At 46.9% G+C, this 16375-nt stretch overlaps 2 protein-coding genes across 2 annotated transcripts in view; both read left to right on the top strand.

The window, feature by feature from the left end:
• The first annotated feature begins 6487 nt into the window (after positions 1–6487).
• On the top strand, positions 6488–6981 carry LOC110325635 (nucleoside diphosphate kinase A-like). Its single transcript, XM_021203745.1, is given in 2 exon segments — positions 6488–6917; positions 6920–6981. Coding segments are annotated over 2 exon segments (456 nt in total). The 5' UTR covers positions 6488–6523.
• A 1636-nt stretch (positions 6982–8617) lies between these two features.
• The window catches only part of Znf395 (zinc finger protein 395), a 38531-nt gene continuing 30773 nt past the window's right edge, over positions 8618–16375 (top strand). Inside the window, exon 1 of the mRNA XM_029541981.1 lies at positions 8618–8824. The gene's annotated coding sequence lies outside the window, so the exon portion shown is untranslated. The remainder of the gene's footprint in view (positions 8825–16375) is intronic.

Here is a 16375-nt window from a genome sequence, read left to right on the forward strand (position 1 = left end):
ATTAAATAACGTATTGGAAAAAGTTTCTTTTCTTTCATAGATCAGGATACTTTTCTTCACGCAAGGCTCCACCCCTTACTATTGCCAAATTGGGAACCCGGTTCTAGCACACCAGGCTTGGGGGAAAAACTGATGCAAAAATAATGTAGCTACCTTAAAAATAAGCCAAACCAAGACAAAACAAAACAACTAATGTGTGTGTGTGTGTGTGTGTGTGTGTGTGTGTGTGTGTGTGTTCCCATGGGTAGCCATGTATGAATGTCAGTGGAAGTCAGAGGACAATCTGCAGGAGTCATTTCTCTTATTTCCCTTCATTTGGGTTCCATGGATTAAACTCAGGGTCACCAGGCTTGACACAAGCGCCTGCACTTGCTAAACCATCTTGGTCTACACGTCTTGTTTTATATTGTGACAGTTTTTATTGCTCTGAGTATTTCCCCTTGTGGGTGGGAAAGGCTGCCCCAGGCCTTATTAAGGATCTTCTATGGGAAGAGCCTTCCTTCAGGGATCATAGCAGAGGACACCCCCCCCCCAAGTCCCCCCCATCAGGAAGCACACAAATGGGACTGAGTTGAATCAGTTTTTGTCACATGTAATTTGCCTGTATCTGGGAGGCTCCAGAGTGACAGCATGAAGACAGCCAGAAGGCAGTGTGGAAATCCTGCTGTTGCTCTTCTATACCTCCATAGCGAGTTGATGTGTCTGGGAACCACAGTCCTTGCACCTTCAAAGTGGTCCTGATCTGGGTCTTATCATTCTGCTTCCAGCCCCAAGATAAACATACTTTTCATCTTTGTCTTCTGCCCTCACTAGAAAGCAGCCAGTGTTGTCCGGGATGAATTTCCTGTGTCTTAGAAACCACAGAAGCATAAGATGATAAAACCATATGTGCATATACAGCCTGCCTGGGCTTACACATCCTCTTATACCCACAGTCCTTAGGGCTCGGGTTCTTTTTTTTTTTTTTTTTTTTTTTTTTTTTTTTTTTTTTTTTTTTTTTTTTTTTTTTCCTCTACCGAGATTTGATCCTTGCATATAGCTGGGTGTTTGCGCACTGGAGTGCCTCCCGCTGTCTACATGTGCATGAGTTTGTCCGAGAGAAAGTGTCATTGTACAGATTTACCCCGGGGGACTTCAGGTACAACCTTGAGTTGTGAACAACCTCACAACCTGTCAATCCTCTAGCAATGGAGTACAAAGCCTATTCCTTCCAGAAAAGCCTTAAGACAAGTAGATCAGAGAGAACCGCCATTGGCCCCAGGCGTGTTTGCAAAGCACTCACTCTCTTTAGAACTTCTGACTCTTGCAGTCCTTAGAGTGAGACATGCTCTGGGTAGGTGCTTCCCCCTCTCCCTTTTGGTCCACTAAGATCCACCACGGCTTTCCCAACCAGAGAAAAGCACTCAAAATGCTACAAGTGCAAAAATAGCATATTATTCTTTCCATCTGAAACTCTGAGACGACCACAGAGGAAGCCGTGTTTAGAAGTGTGTACCTGAGAGGCATTAGTGGCTCCTGCTTTGATTAAAAAAAGAAACTAAGATGTCTTGATGGTCTGCTTTAGAGAAGCTAAATTCTGGAGGGGGGTTAAGAAATTAAAGTCATGGTTGACTCATGAGTATCCCCCACCCCCTTTTTTCATTTCCATGTGTGTGTATGTGTGTGTGAAGTATGCAGGTATATATGCACATTTGCATGTGTTTTGATACATGTGTGCACAGGCATACATATGTGTGTACCATATAGATGTGTGGACATGTATGTGGAGGCCCGAGGTGGAGGTTGGGTTGGATCAGAAATTATCCCCATCTCTCTTCCACTTTGCTCATTGAAGCAAGATCTCTCAATCAATCCCAGAGCTTGTGAATACTGGTAGGATTGCTAGCTATCTTGATCTGGGAAATCCCCTGTTGCTAACTTCAGAATCTGGGATTACAGGCAGGCTATCAATTCCTCCTTGCATTTACATGGGTGTTGGGGATATAAATTTTAGCCCTCCAGCTTGCTAAGCTAATGTTTTAACCACTGAACCATCTCTTTAGCCCATGATTGACTAGTCAGACCCTTAGTTTCTGATTACTTACTGAATATCTAGTATATGCTAACCGCTGCCCTAGAGAGCCAAGGATACAGCACAAATCCTTGTTCTCCTTGAACTTGTAGCCAAGCAGCTGGTGACAGATTGTCAGGTGGAAATGAGAGCTAAGACAATGGAATACTTCTGGGTAAAAAGGATGGGTGGTGCCTGGTGCAGTTTTAGATATGTTGGGAGGGAAATGTCTTGTGTGTTTGAGCAGAGATGTAGTTAAATACTAGGCTTCTAGAGGGAGATCATTCTAGATTCTAAATAAGCAATTTCAGAGAGGCCAAGGAGGGGGCTGGTTTGAGAAACAGCATGGAGCTGATGTCACTGGGTAGGCCAGAATTTCATGGCCTAAGATCACATGGCTTTGGAGGGAGGGGATGGAACCCTTGGAGGTTTTGATTGGAAGAGTGACGTGGTCCAAAGGGTCCCTGTGTTTGCGTGGATGTTATGTAGACTGTAGAGAAGCAACAGAGACAAGAGGAAGGCAGGGTTCCATTACAGAAGTCCAAGTGGGAGAGATGGTGGTTGGTTCAGGGAAGCTGTGCTGGAGATAGGCAGCTGGAGCCAATAGGTTTTTTCTTTTTCTTTTCTTTTTTTTCTTTCTTTCTTTTCTTTCTTTCTTTCTTTCTTTCTTTCTTTCTTTCTTTCTTTCTTTCTTTCTTTCTTTCTTTCTTTCTATTTTTTTAATGTCTTACAGAGTTTGAAACAGGAAGGAAGGAAGGAAGGAAGGAAGGAAGGAAGGAAGGAAGGAAGGAAGGAAGAAAGAAAGGAAGGAAGGACATGAGATAAAAATGTTTCCAAGGATATGTGCTGGTTTCCAGAGAACTAGAAGAATGCTGTCATTTACTTAGGTGGGAGGGAGTAGATTTGTCCAGGGCCAACAGAAGTCTGATTCTGGACATGGACCCCCCCCCCCCAGGTCTAATAGACAACCAAGTTGGGATGTCAAGCAAGAATTGGCGGTAAGAGTTTGGAGCTGGGTAGGAAGTGGTGGCTCACACCTTTAATTCCAGCACTTGGGTGGCAGAGGCAGGCGGATCTCTAGGTGTTTGAGGCCAGCCTGGTCTACAGAGTAAGTCCCGGAATAGCCAGGTTTACACAGAGAAACCCTGTTTGGGAAACAACAACAACAAAAACAACAACATTAACACTAACAACAGGGGTTTGGAGTTCAGGAAACCAAGTAATAGAAAAATCTCACCTAGTGGTATAGGCCAAAGATCCAGTTCACATTGGAAGCTTCATTCTACTCTAGATAAATGGCTGGGAGCTTCTCAAGAGGCCTGGAGCCCACAGAGCATTTAAAGCATGCTTTGAACCGAGGAGCACCTTGACCATAGATCACTGCCACTCTCTCCCCAGATCACTGCCACTCTCTCCCCAGATCACTGCCANAGATCACTGCCACTCTCTCCCCAGATCACTGCCACTCTCTCCCCAGATCACTGCCATTCTCTTCCCAGATCACTGCCACTCTCTCCCCAGATGCCATCAGCAGTCCACCTAGCAACCACTGTCTAAGGCCCTGTGCAGAACATTGCCTATATCATGGACAACGAGACTGACCTGTAAATGTTTAGTCTTGTAGGAGATTAAGATGAAAGAGTGGAGATTTCAGCCCAGTGAGGAGGGGGTAAATTGAGGGTGTTCTGACCCTGGGAGAGGCACCTCCTCCTGCTTTGGAGGCCAAAGCAAGCATGTCAGAGAACTTGCTCCCCAAGTTGTTTCTGCTTAGGGATGAGCAGGGAGAGCCATGTAGACCAGTGAGTGTGAACAGGGTGGTTGAAGCCGAGAACACAGCCAATGACAAAGGAAGACATGCATTCTGCTGGGTAGCTGAGCGTGAATGGAGAGGACAGAAAGCAGAGAGGGAGGCAGGTGGTGGCTCACCAGGAGGGGTTCTATGAGCAGTGCTGGAACTGTGTTAGAAAGGCTTCAGGTAGCCTCTGGGAAGCCTTAGGCAGAGCTAAGAGGTTAAGGAAAGGATAGATTGGAGAAGCCAAGCCTGTAAGCAGTAGAATCAAGAGTCTGAGGAGGGTGACCATTTTAGGCTCATAGTGCCCCAAATATGACCTACTCATGTGTCTGTACAGCGTTAGGTAGGGGCGGGGACAAAGGTCTCGGTCTGCTTTGCTTAATCTCAGCTGATAGGAGATAGTCTTCAAAGGGCCGGTTACTTGAATGGAAGGAAGGCAGAAGGTGCCAGCACTTTTGTAGAGAGCCAGGGTGTGGGAGAAAGGAAGGTCAGCAGGCCAAAGATGAGACAGCCCTCAGCACGGGCAAGCCCTGTAATACAGGGCAGCAGACACAACAGGACTATACACTGCAGATGTCACTCTTCGCAAGCACAGTTGGCTTGGCATGCGCTGGGCTGCATGTCTGTATCCAGGGCCAGGGCCTGGCTGCCGAGGGAAGGGGCTTCATGCTGGGTGTTTGTGTTGAGACCAGGCACCTGTGGTAATGGGACATTCTGAGTTGGGGCAAAGGGGAGGCACTCTGGGATGTATACTGACTGTAGCAGTAAAAAGGGATTTACATCTAACATATGCTGGGAGAAGACATATGTCCCTGAACAGCCTGTGATTCCAAGAAGAGATTTCAACCAGAACAAGCCATGGGCTCTGTTCCTATTCAGAGTATGGCTCACTTTGCCCACAGTGGGGCATGTGTTTTGTCAACTAAGTGAGCACCCCAGTTTGATCAAGACTCAGTCATTCTAGGAAGTGTACATTTGGTTAAAACTTTAAACAAAGGGCTGGAAAGAGGGCTCAGTGGTTAAGAGCACTGGCTGTTCTTTCAGAGGTCCTGAGTTCGATTCCCAGCAATCACATGGTGACTCACAACCATCTATAATGGGGGGGGGGGTCTGATGACCTCTTCTGACATGCAGGTGTACAGGCAGATAGAGCACTCATCTACGTAAAATAAATAAATAAATCTTTTTAAAAGTTTAAATGAGATAGTTTAAGAAAAATAAATTCAGCTGGGTGGTGGTGATGCACACCTTTAATCCCAGCACTTGGGGTGCAGAGGCAGGTCAGTCTCTGAGTTCTAGGCCAGTCTGGTCTACAGAGTGAGTTCCAGGACATCCAGTGCTACATAGAGAAACTGTCTTGAAAAACAAACAAACAAACAAACAAATGAGTAAATAAATATAAAAATAAAAAATAAAGAAAAATGAATTCAGGCTGGGATTTAAGTCAGTGGTAGAATGCTTGTCCAACAGTCTCAAAGCCCTGGGTTTAATCTCCAGTACTGCATAAATAAATGAGTAAGTAAATAAATATCAGTAATGGTGGAACATATCTGTAATCCTAGCACTCATGATGCAGAGGCAGGTGGATTTCTGTGAGTTCCAGGTCAGTTGGGGCTATACAAAGAGGCTCTGCCTTTTAAAAAGAAAAAAGCAAATAAACAAATGAAAATTATAAAAAGAAAAAAATGGGCTGGAGATGTTGCTCAGCTGGCAGTATGATTGCCCAGTATGCATGAATGAAGCCCTGGGTTTGGTTCCCAATGAAATATAAATGGATGTTGGTGCCTGCCTGTGACCCCTGTCCTTGGGAAGTGGTAGAACCCTTGTCTATCTAAAAAGCTCAGTGTAGGCTTACCTACAATGCTAAAGACCCTATTTCAGAAAACACAGCTAAACAAAACCTGAAGCCAGACACTCACCCCTTCATGGAGCCTAATCATCTACCTCTCGCCCTGTTGCTCATATTCCAGCTGGAGACCTACTCTGCGTATACAACTTTCATTTAGCTCGACAAGCACTTCTGGAGCCCCGGGTTTTACTATGAAGACTCACTTCATCTCAGACACCCTAGTCCCTGAGCTGCAGTGAACAATTCCGAGTTTTGTTTTCTGTATTGCTCAATTCTGAGTGAGCAGCACTCTGCTCGTGAAGAGGCCAAGTGTTCCTTGGGGCAGAGACTGTATTGCAAACTTCAGGGTGATCAAGAAAGACTTGAGAGGACTATACAGAAGCATTTGAGGACAACTGGAACAAGAACAGAAAGCCATGCATGGACTGTCTATGTTCCTTTAATAATAAAGTATACAATTCCAATCCACATTTTCATGTTAAGAGAAGGTTTTGTGTATTAAATAAAGTCATCGATGTGATTCCTTACAACACTTTATTCTTAGCTTGAAACAGAACTTTTTCCTGAGGTTGAGAATTAAAAGGGAGAAACAGTCTTGGGTGAACTACACCCTGGGCAGGCTTATCCTAGAGCAGGTATGGAAGGCATTTGAGACTAGTTAATTCATCCATGTGGGGCTGTCTTGTGCACAGCAGGATATTGGTGGAATCCTTAACCTTTAGCAGCTTAGATGACAGTGGGGAACCATCCTCCCAACACCAATAAAAATATATCTGGAGTCCGGTGCAGGCGGTCGCAGCTGGAGGTGAAGACTTGTCATCTGAAGGGAACCATGGCCAACAGTGAGCGCACCTTCATCGCCATCAAGCCTGATGGGGTCCAGCGGGGGCTGGTGGGAGAGATCATCAAGCGGTTGGAGCAGAAGGGGTTCCACCTTGTTGGTTTGAAATTTCTGCAGGCTTCAGAGGACCTTCTCAAGGAGCACTACACTGACCTGAAGGACCGCCCCTTCTTTACTGGCCTGGTGAAATACATGCACTCAGGACCAGTGGTTGCTATGGTCTGGGAGGGGCTGAATGTAGTGAAGACAGGCCGCGTGATGCTTGGAGAAACCAACCCCGCAGACTCTAAGCCTGGGACCGTACGAGGAGACTTTTGCATCCAAGTTGGCAGGAACATCATTCATGGCAGCGATTCTGTGAAGAGTGCAGAGAAGGGAATCAGCTTGTGTTTCAGCCTGAGGAGCTGGTGGAGTACAAGCGCTGTGCGCAGAACTGGATCTGTGAGTGACAGGATGGGCCTGCTTTCCTACCTGCTTACTCTTGTTCTCACAAGCAGGGGACCAGTAACCCTAGATATTTCTGGAACTTCTTTGACCTGGAAGGAACCTCTGGGAACTGTGACTCCCTGTGCGGTGTTAAGTGCCACTGGTAGATTAAAGTGTTTAATCTGTAAAAAAAAAAACAAAACTATATCTATATCTATCTATCTATATATATCTATATATGGATATTTAAGGACAAATTAATATTATTAGGGACAAAAAAAATCACCCCTAGTTGTGAATTATCTCCTGTAGGAATTTCGATTCCAGTTGGATAATTTTATTTCAACACATAGTTGAGGGCAGGAAAAAGGACACACTATTTTTTTTAAATGTATTTATTGTGTATGTACAGGTCTGAGGATAACTTGCTGGAGTTGATTCCCTCCACTACGTTGTGCATGCTGGGGCTCCAACTTGGGACATTAGGCTTGGTCACAAGCAGTGTTACCCATGAGCCCTCTTGCCAGTCCCCAGGACATATTGTTCTTCATTTGCCGTGAGCTAGGCACTATCTCTAGTTACGCTGCTTTGTTTTATAGATCAAGAAGCTGATGTTTAGGGTTGAACCTGCTGAAGATGCCAATGCTAACTCAGCTCTTAAAATGGGATGTGATTCCCAAACTTTAATAACACTCCACTGCCTCCTAGAAACACAGGAAGTCCAAAATTGGAGGTGAACTGCAACTTCGAAGTATTTTAAAACTTTTTTTTTGAGAAGGGAGGGGCTATTACTCTTTTACTCATCAAATTTGATTGTAAACACACACACACACACACACACACACACACACACATTCGCACACACCCCTCTCCACTGTCCTTGGCCTTATCTAGAAAAAACACAGAACTACACAATGGAACTGCTTCGATTCTCCCTGTTACAAATTATCCAAAAGCCAGAGCCTAACGGTGCCAAAAAGCAACCGGTATTGTTTACACAAGGGTTGAAGGCTAATAGTTAACTTTCTCCCATTTAATTCCAGAAACAGTAAACATCGCCTCGCGCTACAACTACAAACGAATAAATGTCATAAAACCGGAGAAGAACACTCTTGGTCCATAGCGAAATGGAAAGGTTGGCTTTTCAAGCGCTTCCGCCCTCGCGCGCCGCCTCCCGCTACCCGGCCTCGGGTCCCTGTCGCCCTCGCCAAGCTCCTGTCCCTGGCGCCTAGAGCTTCTGGCTTCCTTTCCCGCCCTGGGGCGCACTGGAAAAACAACAGCCAGAAACTTTGGCTGGGTTTGCAGTTCAGTTGGGGGGGGGGGGGGGGGGAAAAAAAAAAAAAAAAAAAAAAAAAAAAAAAAAAGAGGAGGCGCGGGGGTAGCAGATACGCTAGTTCGGTTCCGGGTGGTGCTGAACCTTCGGATTTCGGGGTGGGGGCTGGGGAAGTGGGTCACAACTCGGTCAGGTTCAAGTGCGCATGTGTGAGAGGAGTCGCTCCAGCACTTATTGAGCGCCCACTGTGTACCGCCAAGCAGGGTGTGTGGAGCGCGCGCGCGCGTCCGGGGCTGGGGGCGCGCGAGCCGTGCGCGCGCGTGGCCGGGGGTGTGTCCCCGCGTCTGGCTGGCTCGCGGGCGGACTGGCTGCGAGCGGCTCGGCGCGCTCCCTTCCCGGGCGGGGGAATCCGGGCCGGGTTGTGGCCGCGGCCGCGTACGTGAGCGCAGTGTCCCGGAGAGGGAGGGCAGGCCGGCCAGGTGGGCGCGAAGGCGGCGGCGCGGGAGGCGGCGCAGTGCAGGGGCCGCGCCGGTGGCGGGCAGGGCCGCGGCCGCTGCAGGGAGCGGAGCTGTCCGGGCCAGTGGCCGGCCTAGGTGAGCTGCGCGCGGGACCTCGCAGGGGTTGCAGCCCGGGATTGGGGCCGACAGCCAGGGGTGGGTGGGAAACCCAGGAGGATCGCGCGGCCCGGGCGGGACCAGGGCTGCTGCGGCGCTGGCGGGGTGACTGGGCGGGGGTGGCCGCTCGCCCTCTCACGCGTCGCCTTGTTTATGTCGCGGGTCCTACGGCCGGATCTCCCTCCCAACTTTGAGTGGTGGCCGGGAGTGGCCTCGAGGGGCCATAGTGACCTGTTAACCTGCTCCCTTTCCGGCTGGGCCGTCAGCCCTGCGCTCTGCGAGCCCCTGCCCTCTCCATAACCAGAGAGTGCGGTGCTGCGGGACTGGCCTCGCGACACACCCTCTCTCAACCCCCTTCTTGAGGCCCCTTTCGCCGCCCCCTTGGCTCTAAGCCTTCCGGGCTCACCCCGGGTCCCTCCCTGGCCGTGGCACTGTGGGCCTCTGGAGTGGCCCATGGGGGCCTGCAAAGGGAGTTTGTCATGGGCAAACAATTCCAAGGCTTCCTGCCTGGGAGTTAAGGCTCTGCACCTTCACTTTAGGGCCCATTTGGAGATCTAAAGAGACCCACCTGCCAGCAATCTTGCGCGAGCCCTGTTTTCCATCCCTCCCTTTTCCTGTGGTTCTGGAGGACTTCCACCAGGCATTGGTTCCCATGATGCCAGGCCATGGCACAGGGGCTATCTATAGTTCTTCATTGCTTTCTGCACTTTATCCCTTAACAGAAAGGTGTAAAGTGGAGCAATTCGTTTCAGACTAAACAATCAACAGGTATTGTAGCCCGAGGACATCCTCCTAAGGGGGTGTGTAAATAGAGGTTCTTGCTTTGGAAGGGTGAAACACAAGGAAATTGGTTAACCTACAGGTACCTCTGAGAAGCCACTCTGCCCTCTTCCCACTGACAAGCTTTCTGGATGATGTTTAGAGGCACGTGAAAAGTCTAAGGTCTCTGAAAGCTATGAGAGGAGAGAGAAATGATGTGAGAGCTCAAATTTCAATGAATGTTCAATGGCTGCAAAGTTACTGTGCACGCTGAGGCACAGGAGGCATGGGAGATAAAGGTGGGGAAGGGAATACGGAACTCAGTTTGAAATAATTTCCACCTGTGGATAATTCCCTGGCAAGACTCAATCAGAAGAAGGAGTTCACAGGTGACAAGCTTGCAAAAGGATGTCCAAGGGCTCTCAGTGAGAAAGGCAACAGTAGACTCATAGACAACTCCCGCTGGGGCTTGTAATCTCTTGGAGGACCTAGAAAGACTTGAGCATGTGAAATACGACTCCAGATGGGGCACAGTTAGTTGTCACCATGCCAGGTGCAGAACTGGGTGCTGCTGGAGGTCACAGGGAGGGAGGGAGCTATGGACTGGGATTACCAGGCCTGGGCTGTGTCCTTGAAAGATGAGATTTATGAAAATGGGATACAAAGTGGGGATAAATATGAGTTTCTCTAGAGACCAGGAGATGGCCTTGGCCCTCCTGGAATGTTTCCTGAACAGTAAGAGATAGAGAGAGGAACAGTGACTGAGATTGTGAAAGTCCTAGAAAGTCAGACTGAGGATTTGGACTTTTATCCAGGGTGGACTGGGGAGACCGTAGAACAGAGGATGAGGTAATAAGGATATTGGTAAGGATTTTTGAATCTGATGTTAGGAGACAGACCAGTAAAGTAGCCTGGTGCACTTTTGGAGGGCCATGGGTTTGGACTTGGTTTTACTGGAAGACACTGCTGTTGAAATAATCTGTTGACGGGGCTGGGTGAAGGGAAGAGATGTGAATAGGAATTAATTCCTGGAGGAAGCTGATCACACACCAGGGCCCGGAGCTGCTGTAGTTGGTAACTAGACTCTAAAATGTGTGTTTTACAGAGAAGATAATTGCCATTTGGGCCCTAGAGAAGTCTCTTTTGTTTTATTTGGATGTAGGTATGTAGGTGCTAGTAACTGTGGCTCTGATAGGTGGGAGCCCTGGAGCTGAGTGTGAATGGAGCCCCCATCAGGGAACTCAGGAGCCGCAGAGAATTCTCGCAGGGCTGAGGGTATGACCTGCAGGGCTTCTGTTTTGACCTCCTTTTACTGGACACTGTCTGGATTTGGCCCTGGATGTGGTGGAGTGGGTTTCTAGGGAAATGAGGCCATTTATTATAACAGGGGGTGGGGTGGCGTGGGGTGGTGGTGGAGGGAAGCGGGGTGGGCTTTGCTGGAGGAGAATGTTATTAGGCTCTGCTGTGTGCTGAACTTTACTCTTTACAGAGATGTTAAGGTAAGTCTCTTGGGCTGTTCGTGCAGAGGGATGAACAGCAAGACAAGTTAAAGGAAGACAGAGGAATTTAGGACCTTTTGTGGGCCTGGTTTATCCCAGTGCCATCCAGTAACCCTGTCCCAGGATTCTGGTGAGAAGGCATAGAAGGGAGCCGCTGGCACTCTTGAATTTTTTTTCCCTGTCCACTGGATTCTGCTCTCTTTTTGCAGAGAGTGACTTAGGGTGCTTTGCTGAATAGATCCCCCAGCTTGCAACATCTGCATTTGAATTATGATTGCAGAAGGTTGTGGAATGAGCTGGAATCTTTGTTTCAGCTGCTTACTTCTCTGAGATGCAGAATCAGTGAATTGAGGGGAAGGGGGGCTTGAGGGATGGGGACTGGAGGCCACAAGGGCCATGTTCTTGTCTCCTTTCTCCCTTTCCCTTTTCTACCTTCCTCTCCTTTTCTCTTCCCTGTCTTCCTCCCCTTCTTTTCCCTTTCCTCTTCTTCCTTCCTTTTCCTTCCTTCACTTCAGTCCTTCTTGCTCTGTAACCCAGGGGCCCTGAATGCACAGCAATCCTCCTGCCTTGGCAGGCCTGAGCTGTCACAGGCTTTTTTTTCCTTATCGTGACTAGTTGTACAGAACAGACAGAAGTTGAATGGCTCGTGGTAGGGCACTGTTTGTATGCAGTTGTGACCGTGATTGTGACCTACGGTAAGAAAGTTGAGGGCTGACAAGATGGCTCAATGGGCAGCGGGGCTTGCTGTTGAGACAGATGATCCGACTTTGATCCTGGGAATTCACATGGTGGAAGGAGAGAAGCAATTCCTCTAAGTGCAGGCGCATGCACACACACACACGCACATACACACTCATAATCTCTAAAACTAAAATAATGAAAGGAAATTTACATTATGACTTTATATACCTAATTGTGTATGTAAAACTCTGTTTCAGTTTTGAAGCCTTAACCTCTTCCTTGGCGCAACCTTGGACTTTTTTTTTTTTAATTGTCTGTCCTATTGCTTTTGTTTCCCACCAAGTTGATCCAACCACTCTCTAGTGGATCATAATCCACTCACAGTTTGAAAAGCACTGGGAGACTTTCCTCATTCTTGAACTATTTATGAAGCTGTCTGTGTACAGAGCTACACCTCCCAGGGCTGAAGGTAGCTGAACGCTCAACAAAGAGGTGGGGGGGTTTATGGTCTAGTTGGAGAGATAAGATAATCCCGGAGAAGGGGCAAGGCAGAGTGTTAAATGCCACGATGAGAAATTAGTATTTGAAAGGGCTGGAGAAGTGGGCAGAGGAGGGAGGGCCCCACAGTGGTGTGTGCTGATGGGCCTGGGAATAACCAAGTCTGGGAGGAAGTTTGGGGCACCTCAGAGCTGTGTGGGAGAGACATGTAGTGAGTGAGGGCCGGGGCTAGGCATGCATACCATGGTTGTGTGTGAGAGGGAACAGAGATTTTTGTGAAAGAGGAGGACTGGAAAGGTGGCTTAGGGACATGTGGAGTATAGGGCTTAGGCACTTGTCAGTGACTTATAGGTTAGACAACACCAAACTTCCAAAGGTTTTCTTTTTTTTTTTCCCTTTCTTTTCTCTCCCTTTCTCTCTCCCTCTTTCTCTCTCTTGTTATTTGTTATATAAATAAGTACACCGTTGCTGTCTTCAGACACACCAGAAGAGGGCAGGCATCAGATCTCATTACAGATGGTTATGAGCCACCATGTGGTTGCTGGGATTTGAACTCAGGACCTCTGGAAGAGCAGTCAGTGCTTTTAACCACTGAGCCATCTCTCCAGTTCCCCCCCCCCCTTTTTTTTGAGACAGAGTTTCACTCTGTATCTCTGGCTAGGCTGTTGACCAGGGTGGTCTCCCACTCAGTGACCTGTCTGCCTGCCTCTGCCTCCAGAGTGCTGGGATTAAAGGCATGCATCACCACAGTTTAAAAAAAGAAAAACTGGAGCAGTCCAGAAACACCTCTGGATTTGGGGCTTTTGAGGAGTCAAACATGTCAGCTCTCTCAAGTTGAGGGATGTGCGCCTGCTGAGTACAAAAGACAGGCTTCATAGTCCCCTGTTGGCATGGTCTCAGTGTTCCCTGGTGCTTTGAAGTGGTCTTCGCATTCTTTGCATTTATAGGCATTTGGCTTTGGGACCTCAGGTTTCAAGACCTTAAATGCCAAGGCCAGGAGCCTGGGATCTGTGTCATGAGCTCTGGTTGGCCACTGGAAGATTCTGGAAGGGCATGACATGGAATCGGCTGGGATATTTGCGTGCAGTGAATTTGTGTTATGCCAATCAGAGGCTGTTGCTTCTGAGGAGGAATGAGCCTGGAGATATTTTATTTGATCAGGACTATATGTTTTTAGATTTATTTTTGCATGTGAATGTTTTTGTTTGTATGTGTGTATACCACATGTGTAGTGTGAATGACAGCCAGAAGATGTCGGATCTCCTAGAATGGAGTTAGGACTGTGAATTTCCATGTGGCTCCTGGGATTTAGAACCTGGGTCCTCTGTAAGAGCAGAAAGTGATCTTAACCATTGACCCATCTTTCCAGCCCCAGAATGGCTTTTTTCTTTTTTCTTTTAAATTTTTTTCTTTTTCTTTTCTTTTCTTTTCTTTTCTTTTCTTTTCTTTTCTTTTCTTTTCTTTTCTTTTCTTTTCTTTTCTTTTCTTTTCTTTTCTTTTCTTTTCTTTTCTTTTCTTTTCTTTTCTTTTCTTTTCTTTTCTTTCTTTCGAGACAGAGTTTCTTTCTCTGTGTAGCTCTGGCTATCTTGGAGCCCAGTCTATGGAACACGAACATACTGACCTTGAATTCACAGAACTCTTCCTGTCTCTCCCTCCCCAAGTGTTGGGACCAAAGGTGTTTGTCGCCACTGCCTGATCAGAAGGGTACTCTTTAAAGCAAACTTCCACTGGATAAGTCAGGCTGACACTTGTTTCCAGGGATGCCAGGATCTCGCCAGCATCTTCACTGTAGGTTTCTGGCTCTCGTGCTTAGGTGACTCCAGGCATATCATTTAAGGATGATGATAACCTGGTGAGATGTCGAGTCAGGACTATCAAATGCCATGAGGCAGTGGCTTCTCAGGGCCTGCATCTCGTCTGTGAGACAGTACTAAGGGAGGAGTAAAAAGGACCAAGCCATCTCTCTCTGAATTTTTTACCCTGGGATGGCTCTAAGATTCAGAGAGGCTGTGGAACAGTTGGTTCAAGTCTAGGTGTTAATATGGAAATGACTCCAGATAAACTAGTCTGACTTGGTGACCAGCTGAAGTGAATAGATTGAGGTTTTTGTAGTCTAGAACATTCTAGTGTATGCTGGAGAATCCATAGTCACCTGTGATTCTGAGGCCTTCCCACATGAGCTACAGTGAGAGGGGGTTACTATTCGCCAGCCAGTAGCCACCCCATTCTTGTTTTTTGTATAGGAAGGATAAAATTCAATTATTAAAAAAAAAATAGTCTTTTGATGCCATAGAAAAACAAAGAAGTTGGAAGCTAGACTTGGTGGCTCATAGTCCTAGCACTTTGGATGGGGGATGAGGTAGGATTGTAAATTTGAGGCCAGCCTGGGCTACATAGACCTTTTTTTTTTTTTTTTTGAAGTTTAACTGTCGGGTATGGTGGCACATGCCTTTAATCCCAGCACTTGGGAGGCAGAGGCAGGAGAATTTCTGAGTTCAAGGCCAGCCTGGTCTACAAAGTGAGTTCCAGGACAGCCAGGGCTACACAGAGAAACTCTGTCTCGAAAAACCAAAAAACAAACAAACAAACAAAACAAAACAAAAAAAAGAAAGTTTAACTGTATTCTGTTTTTTTTTTTTTTTTTTAATGTGTCTGTAGGACGCAGGAGTAGCTAGAAGTCAGCTGAGTTCTATCAAACTAAATCCATTTCCTGTTTTATTGATGACTGAGGGCTAGCAGCTATATTACCTTTTGGCTTTAGTAAACTTTTTTTTTTTTTTTTTAAGATTTATTTATTTTATGTATATGAGTCCACTGTCGCTATCTTCAGACACACCAGAAGAGGACATCAGAGACCCATCACAGATGGTTGTGAGCCACCGTGTGGTTGCTGGGAATTGAACTCAGGATCTTCGGAAGAGCAGTCAGTGCTCTTTACCACTGAGCCATCTCTCCAGTCCCAGTAAACTTTTTTTTTTTTTTTTTTTTTAAAGCTATTTTCATTTTTTAAATCGGCTTACAGTGTATTAAATATCATTGTGCCTTTTTGAACAAGGTGTGGCTTGCTCGTTTTGTGGCTCCTCTCCCCCCCATCTCCTCACCCCTGCTACACCCTTCCTCCCTGTGTGTCCTCTTGAGACCCTGAGAGTATTCTCCTCTTTCATGTCCCATGTGCCCTCCTCCATCTGCCTTTCCTCCTTCCCTCATTCCCCAGTAGGTTTAGACTCAAGTAGTAAAGTTTTTAACACCCCTTCCGTTCAGACAGGGTTTCTCTGTGTAGCCCTAGCTGTCCTGGAACTCACTCGGTAGACCAAGCTGACCTCGAACTCACAGAGCTCCATCTGCTTCTGTCTCCCGAGTGCTGGGACTAAAGGTGTGCGCACAGCTGTATTTAACACTTAAAAAACAAGCAAGCAAGCAAGCAAAAACAAAACACACACAGTTGTTCATGTTAAACCATAGGTGGTCAAGTGTGGTGGGCTGCGTGGTGGTATTAATTTGATTAGACAATCACAGGCAAGAACGTAATTATTGGCCCCGCCTCTGCCTCGAGGGAGGTCTGAAAGCAAAAGATGTGTGCTGCGGGCTGCTGCTTCTGATTGGTTAGGCACTTTTCTGGTGTTGGGGGTGTCGATGTTTATCTCCTTTAAGAGTCACAGAAGTGGAAGGGTTTGCTTATTTTGCAGTAAACCAAGGTTCAGAGTCAGAATGAGGAAGGTGAGTTAGAAAGAAATTCAGTAATGCATGAATGTCTAGGGCGACTTGAAACATTTTAAACGTAGAGGTAAAGACACTTGCTCCAACGCAGCAAGTGTGACCTCTGAACTCTTGTAAAGGTGGAAGGTCCTCTGACCTCCATACACGGGCCACCCCACACATGCCTGACCTACCATCATGCACATATGGTATAATAAATACCACTTAGAAAATTAAAACAAAATTGGGCTTTAATGTTTTGAGATGTTTATGCATTGCAGTCAGAAGTTACTCTTCTGAGACCATATCCAAAAGGTAGATGATGTTTTACAGAGAGATTACCCAGAAACTGGATAATATGTATTGAAAAATGATCTCATTATGTAGCCCGAGATGG

Source organism: Mus pahari, chromosome 8 (assembly GCF_900095145.1).
Source record: "Mus pahari chromosome 8, PAHARI_EIJ_v1.1, whole genome shotgun sequence".
NCBI classification, from domain to species: Eukaryota; Metazoa; Chordata; class Mammalia; order Rodentia; family Muridae; genus Mus; species Mus pahari.